Here is a 14,467-nt window from a genome sequence, read left to right as displayed (position 1 = left end):
TATCGTTACTGAATAGGTGAAAATAATTGCTTGGTTTCTTTGCGAATATAGCCGTTGCTGTACTTTGCTTCTGCTTATGGCGTATTGAGTTGTATTGTATTGTATTGCCAGTGCCCAACTCTGCAAGGTATATGTAGGTACATATAAGAAGCTCGTCGGGTATCACTGGACACATAATCGGAGTCACTCTGCAGCAATCTTATGCCGGATGGGGTACAGCGCAGTTGTTAGCCCTGGAGCGTGTTAATATGTGATTAATTGCCTGCAGCAGTTCGCATGTTCCGAATAATCGTCCATCCTTTTACATCCATTTGCATCACCCCAACAAACCCCACCTTGCCCCTTCAAGGTGCGGAGAGCGACGTTCCGCGATGGAGTGTCTATAAGTCTGGAGACCAAGTATAAAGTATCAGTTGACTCTTGTTACTTACAACGGATTTCTTTTCTCTCCCCTTTCTTCTCTCTTCTTTTTCAAAGCATTTTCTTTTCCCAAATTTGACGACATTTCCGTCGTTGCAGAGCCGAGTTTGAGTTACTGCCATCACCTGACTTTGCTGCCCAACTCCCCCGCAATGGCGCCTCGAACCATCATCCCCATCAATGAGGGTTGGCAGTTTGGACGAACAGATGTAGAAGAAGCTTCATTTCTGCCTGTTTCCCAGTTCCCTACAAATGTCCATCTCGACCTCTTGCATCACAAACTCATTCCCGATCCATTCATCGGAAAGAATGAATTGGACGTGCAATGGGTGGGAGAGGTGAGGGCTTGGCAGTATCGTACCTCGTTCAAGGCTCCCAAGATTGCCAGCAATGAAAAGGCCATCCTCGCCTTTGACGGATTGGATACCTTCGCCGAGGTGCTGCTCAATGACAAAAAGATTCTCGAAACTGACAACATGTTTATCCCTGAGCGGGTGGATGTCACTGCGCTTCTCAACGAGACGGACAACCAACTCGTCATCACCTTTGATAGTGCGTATTTGAGAGGATGGGAGAGAGTTGAGAAGATTCCTAGTCACAAATGGGGTACCTGGAATGGAGATTACTCTAGACTGGGAGTTCGGAAAGCGCAGTATCACTGGGGTTGGGATTGGGGTCCAACGCTGTTGACGTGCGGGCCTTGGAAGCCCATCAACCTCGAGACCTACGAATCCCGCCTGGCTGATTTGTATGCAACCGTCACTGTGGATGATTCTCTTGCCAGCGCCAAGGTTGTACTTCACGCAGCAACTGAGGGAAAGGCGTCCAAGGTGCGATTTGACTTTTCATTGAACGACACCGCTCTGAGCGAGACGGTGGACGTCACGAAAGAAGGGGCTGCTGAGGCTACCTTCAACATTAGCAACCCAGAGCTGTGGTATCCCGTCAGATATGGAAAGCAGCCGCTGTACAAAGCCACGGCGACATTACTGGATGGTGATGATGAAGTGGACGTTGCATCAAAGAGGATAGGCCTTCGAAAGGTGGAACTGGTCCAGAAGCCACTCAAAGACCAGCCAGGAACATCCTTCTTTTTCAAAGTGAACAATACTCCGATATTCTGCGGAGGCAGTTGCTGGATTCCGGCCGACAACTTTACTCCACGAATCACCAAAGAAAAATACCAGAACTGGATCAAGCTCATGGTCGAAGGCAACCAATCCATGATTCGTATCTGGGGCGGTGGTATCTACGAGGATGAGCATCTGCTTGATGCTTGTGACGAACAAGGTATCCTGGTCTGGGTTGACTTTCTGTTTGCCTGCGGAAACTATCCCACTAACCCAGAGATGCTGCAATCTATCGAAAGGGAAGCTAGGGAGAATGTCAAGATCATGCGCCACCACCCCAGTATTGTCATTTACGCTGGCAATAACGAAGATTACCAGTTTCAGGAGAGTGAGGGACTCACCTACCAGGTTGAAGACAAGGATCCTCAAAGCTGGCTCAAGTCAGATTTCCCGGCCCGCTACATCTACGAGCACCTGCTCTCAGAGGTGTGCAAGGACCTGGTACCAGAGACGTTCTATCACTATGGAAGCCCTTGGGGCGGCAAGACATCTTCGGATCCAACTGTGGGAGACATTCATCAATGGAACGTGTGGCATGGCACCCAAGCAAGGTATCAAGACTTTGACAAGCTGGGAGGAAGGTTTGTCTCTGAATTTGGCATGGAGGCTTTCCCTTCTATTCGAACCATTGATGCTCTCTTGCCCAAGGGTAAAGATGATCCCGAACGACACCCGCAGTCTGATATTGTGGATTTCCACAACAAGGCAGATGGCCATGAGCGCCGCATTGCCCTTTACCTCGCAGAGAACATTACGTTTACAACGAGTCCCCTGGAACAGTATGTCTATGCTACCCAGTTGGTTCAGGCCGAGTGCTTGTCATCTGCATTCCGGCTCTGGCGTCGCGAGTGGAAAGGCCCCGGTCGCGAGTACACCGCCGGAGCTCTCTTGTGGCAGCTGAACGACTGCTGGCCTGTGACTTCGTGGGCCATCGTTGATTACTACCTGCGACCGAAGCTTGCCTATTACACTGTGAAGAGAGAGCTTAATCCTTTCACGGTGGGAATTAAGCGAGTTGAACACCGCCATCCTAAGAACAAGTATACAAGAGTCGACATTGATGTCAGTACTAAGCTTGAGATTTGGGCTTCCAACTTTACACTCGAAGATGTCAAGATCGATTGTGTTGTCAAGGCATGGGATGCGGAGACGGCTGAGCAAGTCTACAGCGAGACCATCGCATCGTCAAAACAGCTGCCTGGCAACCAGGCCACTGAGCTGACGGTCATAGATGTTCCAGTCAAGACTCCTAATGCTGGCCTAGAGGGTCGCACTGTTGTTGCCGCATACGTGTACCAAGATGGCAAGTTGCTTGCTCGATACGTCGACTGGCCGCAGCCGCTGAAGCATGTGCGCTTACAACAGCCTGAGAGCTTGCAGGCGAAGCTCTCCGAAGACGGCAGCTTGGTCACACTGAGTTCGGATAAGCCAGTCAAGGGTGTTGCTCTAGAGTGCGAGGATGAAGCGGTCAAGTTTGACGACAACCTGATTGACCTCGTTCCAGGGGAGGAGGTTACGGTGCGCGTGACAGGCGCTTCTAAGAGCACGGTGATTTCGACGAGGTATCTAGGAATGCACAGCTAGACTATTGCTCCTAGTTGTTCGTACTATAGCCTAATGAATGTACATGTATTGTCGAGCGTCGCTCTGAATATGATTATCGCCGCGATTTAATGGATGAACCGCACTTTGTCGGACTTTTCTGCTGTCTCCACGCCGTCATGAATGGTTATAAGTGGCTCGTGAAGTTATGACTATTTTGGACTCAGGGCAGATAGAAGGCCGAATAACTAAACACTTTTCCGTAAATGGGAAAGCTAGTCATGGATCCACCGACAATGAGGCTGGCCGGGGATTAAAATCTGTAGAAGCGAGATCCAGAATCCCGCGGGGCTAAATTGAGACTACGGACGCCTCTGCACGATGCCGGAATTAGGCTGGGTTTAGCAAAGTCCGGCCGTCTTATATGAATTTGAATGAAGTGGTTATGAGATGGTATGAGATAGATGAGATATCGAGGTGAAGATGGGAAGAATATAAAAAGCTCTGGAGATGGCCCAGCAGAATGGTTCTCATGAAGAGGTCATCATCGTTCTCCATTGAGACTACAAGCCTTCCACTTACACGGATACAAGCAATACAGAGAATCAGCTTACACAGACTATCCTCTTATACTTTCAACAATGGCTTCCGAGACTACTCTTGCTCCCACGCATCGAGCGATTGTTCTGCATTCTCTCGATACCCCCTTAAAAGTCGAGCAGCGACCTACACCACAAGTAACTCCAGGCAACGTCGTTGTCCGAGTGCTCGCCGCCAATGTCCTCTCATATGGCCGCGACATCCTCGATGGCACTCGTCCGTATCCTTATCCCAAGCCGTATATCCCCGGCGGCAGCGCAGTGGGAAGAATCGCTGCCGTGGGATCGGACTGCAGCACTTTTACCCCTGGGCAGCTGGTTCTCGTGGACATCATGATGCGTGCTCGAGACGATACCTCTGTGAGTTACCTGCTGGGTATTCACAATGGGTTTTCCAGTAAGACGGTCAAGCTTGCTACTGATGAATGGAGGGATTCGACTTATGCGGAGTATGCAAAGATTCCTCTTGAGAACTGTTATCCTTTGGATGAGGCTCGCTTGTTGGGAGATCCTGCGAGCGGTGGCTTGGGATATACGGTTGATGATTTGACGTATATACACCGGCTTCTGGTGCCCTTTGGAGGATTCAGGGACATTGATCTCAAGGTTGGAGAGACTATTCTCATTGGTCCTGCGACGGGGCCTTATGGCACTGCGGCAGTGAGCCTTGCTCTCGCTCTGGGAGCCAAAGTAGTCGCCATGGGAAGAAATGCTCAAGTGCTGGAACAACTCGCGACGATGAGCGACAAGGTCAAGACGGTGCAAATCACAGGATCCGTAGGAGCCGACACGGAAGCCATCAAAAAGCACGGCCCAATCGACGTCTTCTTCGACATTTCGCCCCCCGTGGCCGCAGAGTCGACGCACATCATGAGCGGGATCCTGTCTCTGGCGCACTCTGGGCGTGTAAGTCTGATGGGCGGCATTGCGGGCAACATTTCCATCCCGTACGGCGCCATCATGTTCAACGACCTGAAGCTGCACGGAAAGTTCATGTACGAGCGGAAGGACGTCAGGATGCTGATCAAGATGGTGGAGAAGGGCGTCATGGGGCTGGGGAAGAAGGTTGGGGCTCGTGTTGAGGGTAAGTTTGGGCTTGAGCAGTGGGATGAGGCGTTCACGGCTGCGAAGGAGAATGCGGGACCGGGGCAGTCTGTTATTATTGCTCCGTGAGATGTATCTCAAAGAATAGTATTTCGCTATGATTTCTTCCCACAATAGTCACAGGCTTCTATAAAACAATTCATATCAAAGACAGTTTATTTGCCAACGTAGTTGTCAATGTAGGCCTTGCGAGTCTCGGGAAAGTCGACAATGCCCTTGCCGGCGACAAAAGTCGTGTGCCAAGGGGCGTCAACCTTGCCGTCGGCCAGTTGAAGATAGACCTCTGCGTGTGCAGGACCAGAAATAGCACCTTCAATGGCCTTTCCTTCAGGGGTACGCTCATCAGCGAAGTAGAAGCTTCACGATAAACCTAGTTAGTTTGTCTGGATTTGATACACGAGGCGGTTTGGATAATGGAAACTCACCTGTATCCCTTCTCCTTATAATACACGCTCGCAGCACCAATCCATGAAGCCGCCGCACTCTTGCCGCTACCCAGAGTCACGTAGACCGGGTTGGGCATGGTAACGGCGTTCAGCCAGTTGCCAGTGTAAATAAACACCTTTGACAGCGACTTGTCAAGCTTCTCAAAGCCGGCAACAGCCTCCCTAGCAGCAACATACGCCGAAGTGCTGTTGAGCCTCAAGTCGCTCTCAAACTTTGCAATGTCAATAGAGAAGAGGTTCGTCGCGTCGCTAGGGGGGGTGAGGGCCGCGGCGTTGTAGATGACGATGTTTGGGTCTGCGCCGAGAGACTTGCGGACGGAGTCGAAGATGGGCGGGATGGAGTCTGGGTTTGTGAGGTCGGCGGCTATGGAGACTTGGGTGGCGGAGGAGGATTGCTTGGCGGAGCGGGAGACGAGGGCGACTTTGTAGCCGGCTTGGGAGAAGGTGGAGGAGAGGGCTTGGCCGACGTTGGAGCCGGCGCCGAGGATGAGAGCGATGCCTTTGGAAGCCATTGTTTATATGGTTATTGTGGTGATGGTGGTGTTGTGAAAGCTAGTGTTTAGTAATAGTTGTAATGTTGTGTTGTTGTTGTTGTTGTTGTTGTATGTTGATGGTTCTTCTCTTTGTCTGAGCATCACCACTGTCTTATACAACCTCACCCACATTCCTTCCGATATCAATCCAACTCTACAGTTTCATCAAAGCATCCCACTCGATACAATTTGTAAGCCCATCTTTGTCGATTCCAAACGACTTGCATCAAAGGATGGCTTGTACCTAAGCAAGGGCAGCTATCTACCTATCTCCAGATCCATATAATTACTCCTTTGGGGCCACCAACTTACGCCATAGACGAGGCTGATTTCGTAGCCTTGTGATTTCAAAGCCAGGCTACTACCTTTAAACCAGTAGTCTGTACCATCATAAGGCTGACAATTCATGACTTTGGGGTCAGCTTTCCGCAGTCTTGGTCTGTAAGAAGCGCGCGCGATGGATCGAGCGAATCGAAGGCGTTTGAATTGGGAGCGGGGCTGATATAATGAGCTTTAGGTAATGCGCATAATTCCGTATTTCCGCCTTGGCTCGCGTTTTCTTGCTCAAGCGCGAAGTGGCGTGATGAGTGTGCAGGCATTTGAGTGGTTTCAAACACAATATTTACTGGGGTTCTTCTTCTTGAGGGGATGGGCTTTATCGATATAAAGACGGTTGCGAATAATGTGCTTGTTGAGACGAGTTGGTATAGTACGTATGGTCAATGAGATATTGACAAGATGAGCTGAACGCTCAAAGGGTTATATTTTTTATGTTAAAAAGATTGACGACTTGTCATCGTGTATATAGCCAAGATAACTGCTGTGCTGAATAAGTATTACCAATGCCCTATTAAACCAAAACGCCATATTCCTTTTCCCCTTGATATCCCATGTGAGTAGCGTACACGTGCATCGACATCCAATCTGATAAAAGTACATGTAGCAAAAAGTAACCTGAAGAAGAAAAAAGTAGAGAGAAGAGAAGATGAACTTTTTTATGATACTGTCTGTCCATCTTCATTCATCTTTGCATTCAAGATAAACTCAAATGGATCAATCGACATGAGCGTCTCCACGTCAAACATTCTCCAGTCGAAATCCGGATCTTGAGCCCCCGGGATGCTCATCGCGGCGGTCTGGCCCTCGGCCTGCTGAAACGGCACGGCAGACGACCGTCCGCTGTTCGGAGCGTAATAAGTGAGAGACATGGACGGCACAGACGGCGGGTACGCGGAGCCGGAAGTGTCGGAGGGCGTCATCAGATTGTTGGGGTGCATCGGTAGGCCGGCCTCGGCAGCTGCGCATTGGGGGGTTCCGCAGAGGCTCTCGACTCCGCGGCAGGGGTTGGAGGACGGAACGACGGTGCAGATGATGCGGTTGATGGCCTTGATGAGGATCTGGGTTTGTGAGGGGGATGCCTCGTTGGTGGGAGTCATGCTGGATAGACAGTCGAGAGCAACGTGTAGCCACGGCAAGTGAGTTTCTACTTTGCTCTTGTCCTGGAGCATGTCGAAGCCTAGGACGTAACAGGCACCCTCTAGGAAGAAGGAGAAATATTTCACCTCCTGAAGAATGGAGTTAGATCATTATCTTGGGATGTGGAATGATTTTAGACGTACCTTGCAGAGGTGATTGATCTCGCACGACTTGTTGATGTACTTGATAATCTGGCGGGCTGGCTCAACGCAATACTCGCATGCAGTGTCAAGCCATGTAAGCTCCCTGAGTTTGTCGCATGACTCGGCTCCAACCTGCGGCGCGGGAGTCCTAAGCTTGCCCCTGAGGACGAGGAATGGGCGAAACATTAACAGCTGAACGTGGTGATACACTAAAGACGAATTCATATTAGTTTTTGATGACAATTGTAGAGACGAATCGAGGTTTCTCAACGTACTCGAGGCGATGATGGTCTTGCAGAATCCGCATTCTCCTGTCCCCGGCTCACCCTGAATGTCGAGGTGAACATCAAACAGCTGCTCTTCTGCATACGCCTGCAGCTCGTGGCGAAGCTCGGTTGCCGCGTTCCACATGTGTAGTAGCGACTCGTGATGTTGGTTATAGATGCGTGCTGCACACTTTGAGACAAGTCTCGCCAGCCGAACAAGCGCCAAGATGAATTTCTCCTCCGCCGGCACGGGGACTCCGCAGCCCGGGTCTGATATGGAGGTCGGGCGTCCAAGGCAGAAGCAAACCCAGCTGTTGGATGAATGTTAGTAAGGAGATTCGAGTGACTGAGAGTGTAAACAATAGAGTGTACATACGTTTCCATGATGAAGAGACTCCAAAACGTCAACCTCCGTTGTAAGCAATCTCGCATCTGCCCTCGAATGCTGATTCCCCTATGCAGACCAGCCGCAACAGCTTTCCTTGACGCCACACCTACGTATAGAAACGCAGAATGAGGCCGTGACCTCTCAAGTTGGAATTGGGCTTGTAACAAAGGAATATGGATTGCTTGGATATTGACAAGCTCGTCCAACTTGTCAGCTCCTTGTGATGCCCGCTGGAACAAGAACTGCGCTAACGCTTCTTCTTCGAGGATGGATGCGCCAATGGCCATTGCTAGCATCACGACGACAACATCGGGAGAGTCAAAGGAGAAGAGCCCCGGCGAAGAGTACAGAAGCTCCGCACGGCGACGAAAGTCCTCCTTGGTCAGGATGGGCAACAAATGCCAGAACGTTGCCAAGTACCGCTCCAACACACGGTTACACAGCTCCCTATCCAGGAACATGGCGGAATAGTCGTTGGCCATCGTCGTCGACTTGCCATCAGCTAGATCGCCAAAGAAGAGCTGTCGGTTCTGGAACAGGTCAAGCCCAGGGCCGACCTGGGCTACCTCTTCTCGCCGTGTCAGCGGAGTCTGGATACCTGTGATGAGTCTGTAGATGGAGTGAAGCATGGAGAAGTTGGATGATGGCCCATAGTGCAGCTGAATGATGGACGACGGCGAAGTGGTGATGGCTGCCACGCTGTGGACGTGGAAGCCCCAGCTGTTGTCGTCCTTTGGCTTGTCCCGACTCTCCGGGGCCACATTGATCGGAGCCGGAGCCTCGTCCGTATTACTAGCCCCGGACGAGGAGACTGCGCCGGCTGCCGGCGTCTGAGACTTGCGAGGCCGGTTCCTCGTCCGGACCCGATAGACGCACGACACGCTCCGGTTGAGACATCGGGCACACGGCTCCTTGCCGTCACATCTCGTTTTCCGGACCCGACACGCCTCGCAGGCCTTGCCGATGTTGGTCATCTGAGCGCCGGAGTTTCACGATAGGAACAACTAAACAGAAATGTGGGAGACAAACGCCGGGTCGAACGGGGAAACTGGAGATAAGCGGGATTTCCGGAAATGCAGCTCGCGAGGCGTGAGATGCTTCTCCTTCGGCTGGGTTTGAGCAGCGGAATAACAGAACAACAGGCAGTATACTATTCAATGGATCTTTGTATGTCTGGGAGAGGCAATCGAGAGAGAAAGAGCAGCATTTGTCAGCCAGAGTTTATCGATTGAGCATCGAGCTTTGAGCAGCTTGCCAGTGAATCCACACGCCCAGTTGCAGACGTGAAATCACCAATGAGACGGTGTAGGATCGACAATTGCATCTGCGAATGACTTGAAGGGGCGGAACGCGGAATTAGCTGGTTGATATACTATGAGTCGTTGCGGCTTCAAAGCGTTATCGATAGTCTCGTTTGCCACACGGAGTGAAAGGGCGTCGGAAATAGAGCGCTTGTGGGCAGTCTTGCTTACAATTCCGCCCGTATAACTCCGACGCCTGTCCACATCCATCGAAAGGGGTTTTGACAAAGGTTGAAAAAAAGCTTAAAGAGCATGACAAGAGTTCTTCAGGGCCTGAGAACCAATCGGTTCAAAGACCGCAACTCATACCTGTTTATGCATTCCACCAGCGACACTTGTGAAAACCAGGTTGCGTTGCAATGTAGGCAAGTTCAAATTGCGATTTTGTGAGAAAGAACTAATGCATATTACCTAATATCTTCTACAACGTAACTTTATATTAAACAGGTGGTTGTCTCATGGTCGCTGAGACAGGTAGAATGTAAACCAAGAATATCCAAAATAGAAGAAATAGATGATAACCCAGGAAAGTGAGATACAAAAGAAATGTAGAAAATGAAAGTCCAAATAGTTGGCCAAATTACATGACACATAAATAACAAGGTGTCGCTCTGCATGGCATCATCATCATGTTGGCGAGCTAATCGTGAGAAGAAAACAGGCGGCATGCGGGCATAGTCAAAGGCGTTAAACGGTAGCCTGTTTGGTGTCGTGAAAAGTTGCAAAGATAAATGAGTCCAATTTTCTCAGCGCACCGCGGCCTGGGAACTTGCGACCCGGCTTCCTCATTGCATGGCTGCAACGAGTCTCTTCGCGGGAAATGCTTTGACGTAGAACCGGATCGTAATCACGTATCGATAGCCCTTTATACTTTTCTCCCTCGTATGCATAAAGTGCTTTCAACTCGCTGCAATCCTGCGCTGTGACTTGCAGGTTTTCCAGATCTTCCTGATAGTTCATGATTGATAGAGGGTTCTTCTTTCCAAAAAGGACACAGTGGAATCCTCTTCCCTCTCTATGTTTTTCATCTGCAAACTCATGCCGCAACCCCATGATATGGCCTATTTCGTGGGCAAAGATATTGGCCAGATAAGCGCCTTTAGAGAGGCCCAGCTCATACACAAACAATTTGGCCGGCGATTTTTTCGGCAATGCGTCTGGGAAAAAGGCCTGGCATAGGTAGTTTCGCATTCGTCGGGACTATACCTCACGACGAAGGTAGCTGAACCGTAGTAATCGACTTCTAAGTACTTGAAGCTCACACCAACGTCCCCCCACACGTCCCCCCACGCGTCAATGGCTTTTTGCATCGCTTCTTTTACCTGTGTTGCGTCGGTAATTGTCGGTAATTGTCGGGAAGCTCTCGGCATCAACTGTATAGGTGAGGATGGAACCTTTGAGCCAGCGTGATATATGGTCCCCTTGCCCAACACGCGCTTTGGTACATCCATATGTCTCGGTGGCACATCTGTACTTAGCCACTGCTGTGTGAAGAGGCACGGCAGTCCGGCGAAGAAATGTAGCTGCGATTGTAGCGCCAGTCTCGGTACTCGATATCTGCGACTCAGGGATATAACGGCATGGCGTATCGTGATGAACCAATAAAGTACGACCATCGGAGTTGGATATTGACCCAAGAGCCTCCATATAAAGTTTGCAGCTGTTTTCACCGATGCTGCCTGTCTCGTGTTGGAGGGTTGTGCAGCTCATCGCATCAATTGGGGCATCATCGTGATTATTAGAGTGGATTGAGATATCTCTTCTCCCCACAGAGGACGAATAGCTGGTATCAGAGCGTGAGGCATCATCACCGGTGCCAGTGTTAAAGCGTTGGGCAGAAGGCCATGTAATTGTGGTACATTCTGATACATGAAAAGTTGGTTAACATATGATCTAATTAATACGAAAACACCATAATAAGCAAAGAAAGAGATGTAGTTGCCATACTCAAGAGTATCACTGTTGTTTTCTTCATCAAAGACCGCTTGGAGACTCTCACAATGCGTCGAGATGGCATTAAAGCCGTTTTGGTCATTTCAGGGAATTATTATTTTATAGAAGAGCTCAAAGTAGTGAAAATATGGAATTATAATGAATGCTTTTGATGTGTGATGAGAAAGGCCAGACCATCGTTCAACTTGGGCGAACATCTCTCTGTATATATATGTATACCCGTCTCGTATTCTTTACCAGAAAGGGTAAAATTCTAATGGCAGAGTAGTTTGCTCCCCCACTTTTGTCACAGGCAGTGGTTGCACGTTAGCTCCTTCTCTTTCACGACTTAACATGATTGGTGGCATCACGAGGCAGGTGAACGTTAGCTCCTTCTCTTTCACAACTTAACATGATTGGTGAGCTTTTGTGGGAACCTTAGTTTTCTTTGTTCACTTGATAACTGGAATATGATTGGTGAGCCTTTGTGCTGTGGACCTGTCAGTTCGCCCAATACGGTGACTGTCGGAATGACTAGGATACTTTATTTACAGATACAACGCTATGCATAGAGAGGTGTCACTTCACTTTTGCCATAGCGGTCTATTTCAACAGTGACCTACCGACACGGATTACATAAAGATTTATCTTACCAGCTCAGACAGAGAGTTGTGTCCATCCACGACTGCTTGAACATATCACAGTGCTAGCACAAAGGGGGCATGTGAGCGCACTCATAAACCAGGCACTCAAGAAACGCTTGAGGTACATCACTGAGCACCCAATTAGGTTAATGTAAAACTTATGAGCTGCAGCAGTGCTCATGGTGTTTCATTACAATGGCTTGCCATTTCTCATTCGAGAATAAACTCGTGATCAACAGTTTCCAGAATTTTTTTCCAGCCTTAATATATGAACTCAATAACGCATAAGGGCAGGATTCTCTAGGGAAGAAGCTGCCCAAAAACTCATAGTCCAGACACCATCGTCTATTCGTGACCTTGTCCGAAACCTTCTTGGATTAGACCCAAGTGCCGGATCACCCTCAGGGTAAAAAAAGAGAGAGGGGCAGTTCAGTGTAAGTGATAAAACAAGATAAGGATCAATGTGACAAAGGATATGAGAAGCATAAGTAGCGTGAAGAAAACAAAGATCAGGATACAGGTTCTGTATAACATCGTGGGGTTGACGGCCAGGTGATTTAAGAACGGGCATGCTGATATGTCTGTTGCTGTAATAGCGGCTGAAACAACTGGAGGCACATGGTCGCTTTTGGGCGGTGGAGAGAAAGTCCTTGTCTGTCAATATTGTTAGCAAAGTTCAGTAAGGGCTACCTATGCCATCTCCTCGCCAGACTGCCTTAATAAAGGATCTTACTTTTGGATCGATGTCAGAGATTGACAGCTCTCCTTCATCATATGCATAAAACTTTTCCAAGTCTTGGAGATCTTGTTCAGTAACTCGATATTTGCTTAAGTGGTCAAAGTAGTTCATCACTGAGTTAATGTTCTCGCGTCCAATGAGTATGGAAGGCTCGGTTTCTCTTTCGTCAGCAAACTCATGCCTGAGACCCAAAATGTGACCAACTTCATGGGCCAAGATATTGGCCAGGTAATCAGTGTTGGACAGGCTTGGCTCAAACAAGATTAACTTGCCTCCTGAAGCCTGTGGGAAGAAAGAGACAGCATAAACACCTTCGCTTATGTCTTCGTAAACGACGGCGAATGTAGCTTCATCGTGGCACCCAACTTGGCTAAAACGTACACCAATACCTTTCCACATAGAAGTGGCTGTTCTCATCGCAGCTTTTACCAACATCGCTGATTCCTCTGTTGGGAAACTCTCTTCGCAGATGACATAGCTGAGTTCAGAACCTCTACGCCAGCGAGATATTTGGTCTCCGAATCCAACGCGCACCTCAGCATATGCGCGTGCTTGAGTGGCACACAATTTGTGCAGGAGCTTGGGAGCCTGGGTGGTTGTGGGGGTGTCATCGGGCTTGATAGCCCCAGAGACACCCTCGGCTTGGTTTCCATCATCAACCAGTTCCAAGCTATCGTCATGGTGGAAGTGCCCTTTGTCGTCCGCAGACCCGAAGAGCCCAAGAAGGGAGCATCTGTCGTCAGAAGTCTCCTTACTCGCTCTACCATTGCCTTCATCAGTGTTGTCACCTTCGGCACCAAGACTTTTGATGCTCGACACGATAGTGCAAGCATCACTATGAACAAGGCTAGGGATCAAGTCACTCATACCCTCCCCTAAGGGTGAGTACATGTAATGGGCTTCATTAAGCGATGCGCCATGGTTATTAGTCTGCGTGCTACAGACTTTGGCAGAGGGCGGTTGAGTTGGAGCATCCTCTATGATAGGTACACAGACAGTCAGCTAGGGTACTACACTCCCAAAAGTAGCTTGAGGAGAGACAAGGACGTACGCATAACACGGACAAGGCGGAAAGACATTGTTTTGACCGCCCAAGATGGCTTAGGGGCTCACTTGTCTAGGCTATACCCACGTGGCTGATAGTAAGGTAGACAAGGCTAGGGAGGGAACTTGTCTTACTGTTTCCAGTAGAGTATACCTCGAGTTCAAACAGAATGCTCAAAACACTGGATTCAAGAAAGAAGATGTTGAACGGTGATGTTCGTTGAAAAGTAGCCAGAGTATTGCCTCCTCTTATACTTGCCCCTATCGTTTGTAAAGGCACAGCGGATACGAAGCCATCGCCAGAGTCGACTCCGACCATTCCTGTGCCCTGTCTTGCTACTAACGTCGATTTTGAGACCGCTAGAGTCGATTTTAAGGACGACTAACGTCGATTTTGGGACGACTAGACTCGATTTTAACCCCAGTGTTGACCTGTCATGCTACTAACGTCGATTTTGAGCCTGCATTTTGGTCCGTCATGCTACTTACATCAACCCTACACCCTGTTGTGTATGCAAAATCGCCTCTAGTAGCATAATTGGTCAACACCGAGCGTCAAAATCGAGGTTAGTTGTCTTAAAATCGATGATAGCGGCATGATACATCAAAAACAAGGTATAAAATCGCTTCTAGCGTCATGAGAGTAGATTAAAGACCAGGATTAAAATCGCTTCTAGCGGCATGATACATCAAATACAAGGTTCAAAATCGTTTCAAGCCGCAGACGCTGCAAGTTCCGGGGTGTAAAATCGCTTCTAGC

The 14,467-nt window shown here is 49.2% G+C and overlaps 5 protein-coding genes across 5 annotated transcripts; 2 read left to right on the top strand and 3 right to left on the bottom strand.

Annotated features, from left to right (window-relative positions):
- Positions 1 to 572: 572 nt before the first annotated feature.
- M431DRAFT_493809 (glycoside hydrolase family 2 protein) lies at positions 573 to 3,134 on the top strand (the record flags this gene model as incomplete). Its single annotated transcript, XM_024917159.1, has 1 exon — positions 573 to 3,134. The coding sequence occupies one exon, from the start codon at positions 573 to 575 to the stop codon at positions 3,132 to 3,134; it is 2,562 nt and encodes an 853-aa protein (XP_024775046.1).
- Positions 3,135 to 3,733: 599 nt separating this feature from the next.
- On the top strand, positions 3,734 to 4,864 carry M431DRAFT_4385 (hypothetical protein; the record flags this gene model as incomplete). The annotated part of the gene is made up of 1 exon (XM_024915171.1): positions 3,734 to 4,864. One exon carries the CDS (start codon positions 3,734 to 3,736, stop codon positions 4,862 to 4,864), a length of 1,131 nt encoding a protein of 376 aa, XP_024775045.1.
- Positions 4,865 to 4,950: 86 nt separating this feature from the next.
- Positions 4,951 to 5,753, bottom strand: M431DRAFT_4384 (hypothetical protein; the record flags this gene model as incomplete). The annotated part of the gene is made up of 2 exons (XM_024915170.1): positions 4,951 to 5,152; positions 5,221 to 5,753. The coding sequence occupies 2 exons, from the start codon at positions 5,751 to 5,753 to the stop codon at positions 4,951 to 4,953; spliced, it is 735 nt and encodes a 244-aa protein (XP_024775044.1).
- A 771-nt stretch (positions 5,754 to 6,524) lies between these two features.
- M431DRAFT_529972 (hypothetical protein) lies at positions 6,525 to 9,348 on the bottom strand. The gene is made up of 4 exons (XM_024920778.1): positions 8,036 to 9,348; positions 7,669 to 7,970; positions 7,394 to 7,602; positions 6,525 to 7,339 (listed from the first exon to the last, which is right to left on the bottom strand). The coding sequence occupies exons 1-4, from the start codon at positions 9,019 to 9,021 to the stop codon at positions 6,770 to 6,772; spliced, it is 2,067 nt and encodes a 688-aa protein (XP_024775043.1). The 5' UTR covers positions 9,022 to 9,348; the 3' UTR covers positions 6,525 to 6,769.
- Positions 9,349 to 10,035: 687 nt separating this feature from the next.
- M431DRAFT_113176 (hypothetical protein) lies at positions 10,036 to 13,530 on the bottom strand (the record flags this gene model as incomplete). Its single annotated transcript, XM_024911867.1, has 2 exons — positions 10,036 to 10,518; positions 12,964 to 13,530. The coding sequence occupies 2 exons, from the start codon at positions 13,528 to 13,530 to the stop codon at positions 10,036 to 10,038; spliced, it is 1,050 nt and encodes a 349-aa protein (XP_024775042.1).
- Positions 13,531 to 14,467: the final 937 nt, after the last annotated feature.

This window comes from Trichoderma harzianum (assembly GCF_003025095.1).
Source record: "Trichoderma harzianum CBS 226.95 unplaced genomic scaffold M431scaffold_5, whole genome shotgun sequence".
Lineage (NCBI taxonomy): Eukaryota > Fungi > Ascomycota > Sordariomycetes > Hypocreales > Hypocreaceae > Trichoderma > Trichoderma harzianum.
The sequence above is the reverse complement of the archived record's forward strand: the minus strand, read 5'-3'. Positions and strand labels throughout refer to the sequence as shown.

Bases quoted from the DNA above. Each gene is read 5' to 3' on its own strand.
- M431DRAFT_529972 (XM_024920778.1), bottom strand. From the start codon at position 9,021: ATGACCAACATCGGCAAGGCCTGCGAGGCGTGTCGGGTCCGGAAAACG. The intron at 7,971-8,035 runs GTATGTACACTC...TTCATCCAACAG, and splicing joins AGTCTCTTCATCATGGAAAC to CTGGGTTTGCTTCTGCCTTG. The intron at 7,340-7,393 runs GTACGTCTAAAA...TCCATTCTTCAG, and splicing joins AGATCAATCACCTCTGCAAG to GAGGTGAAATATTTCTCCTT.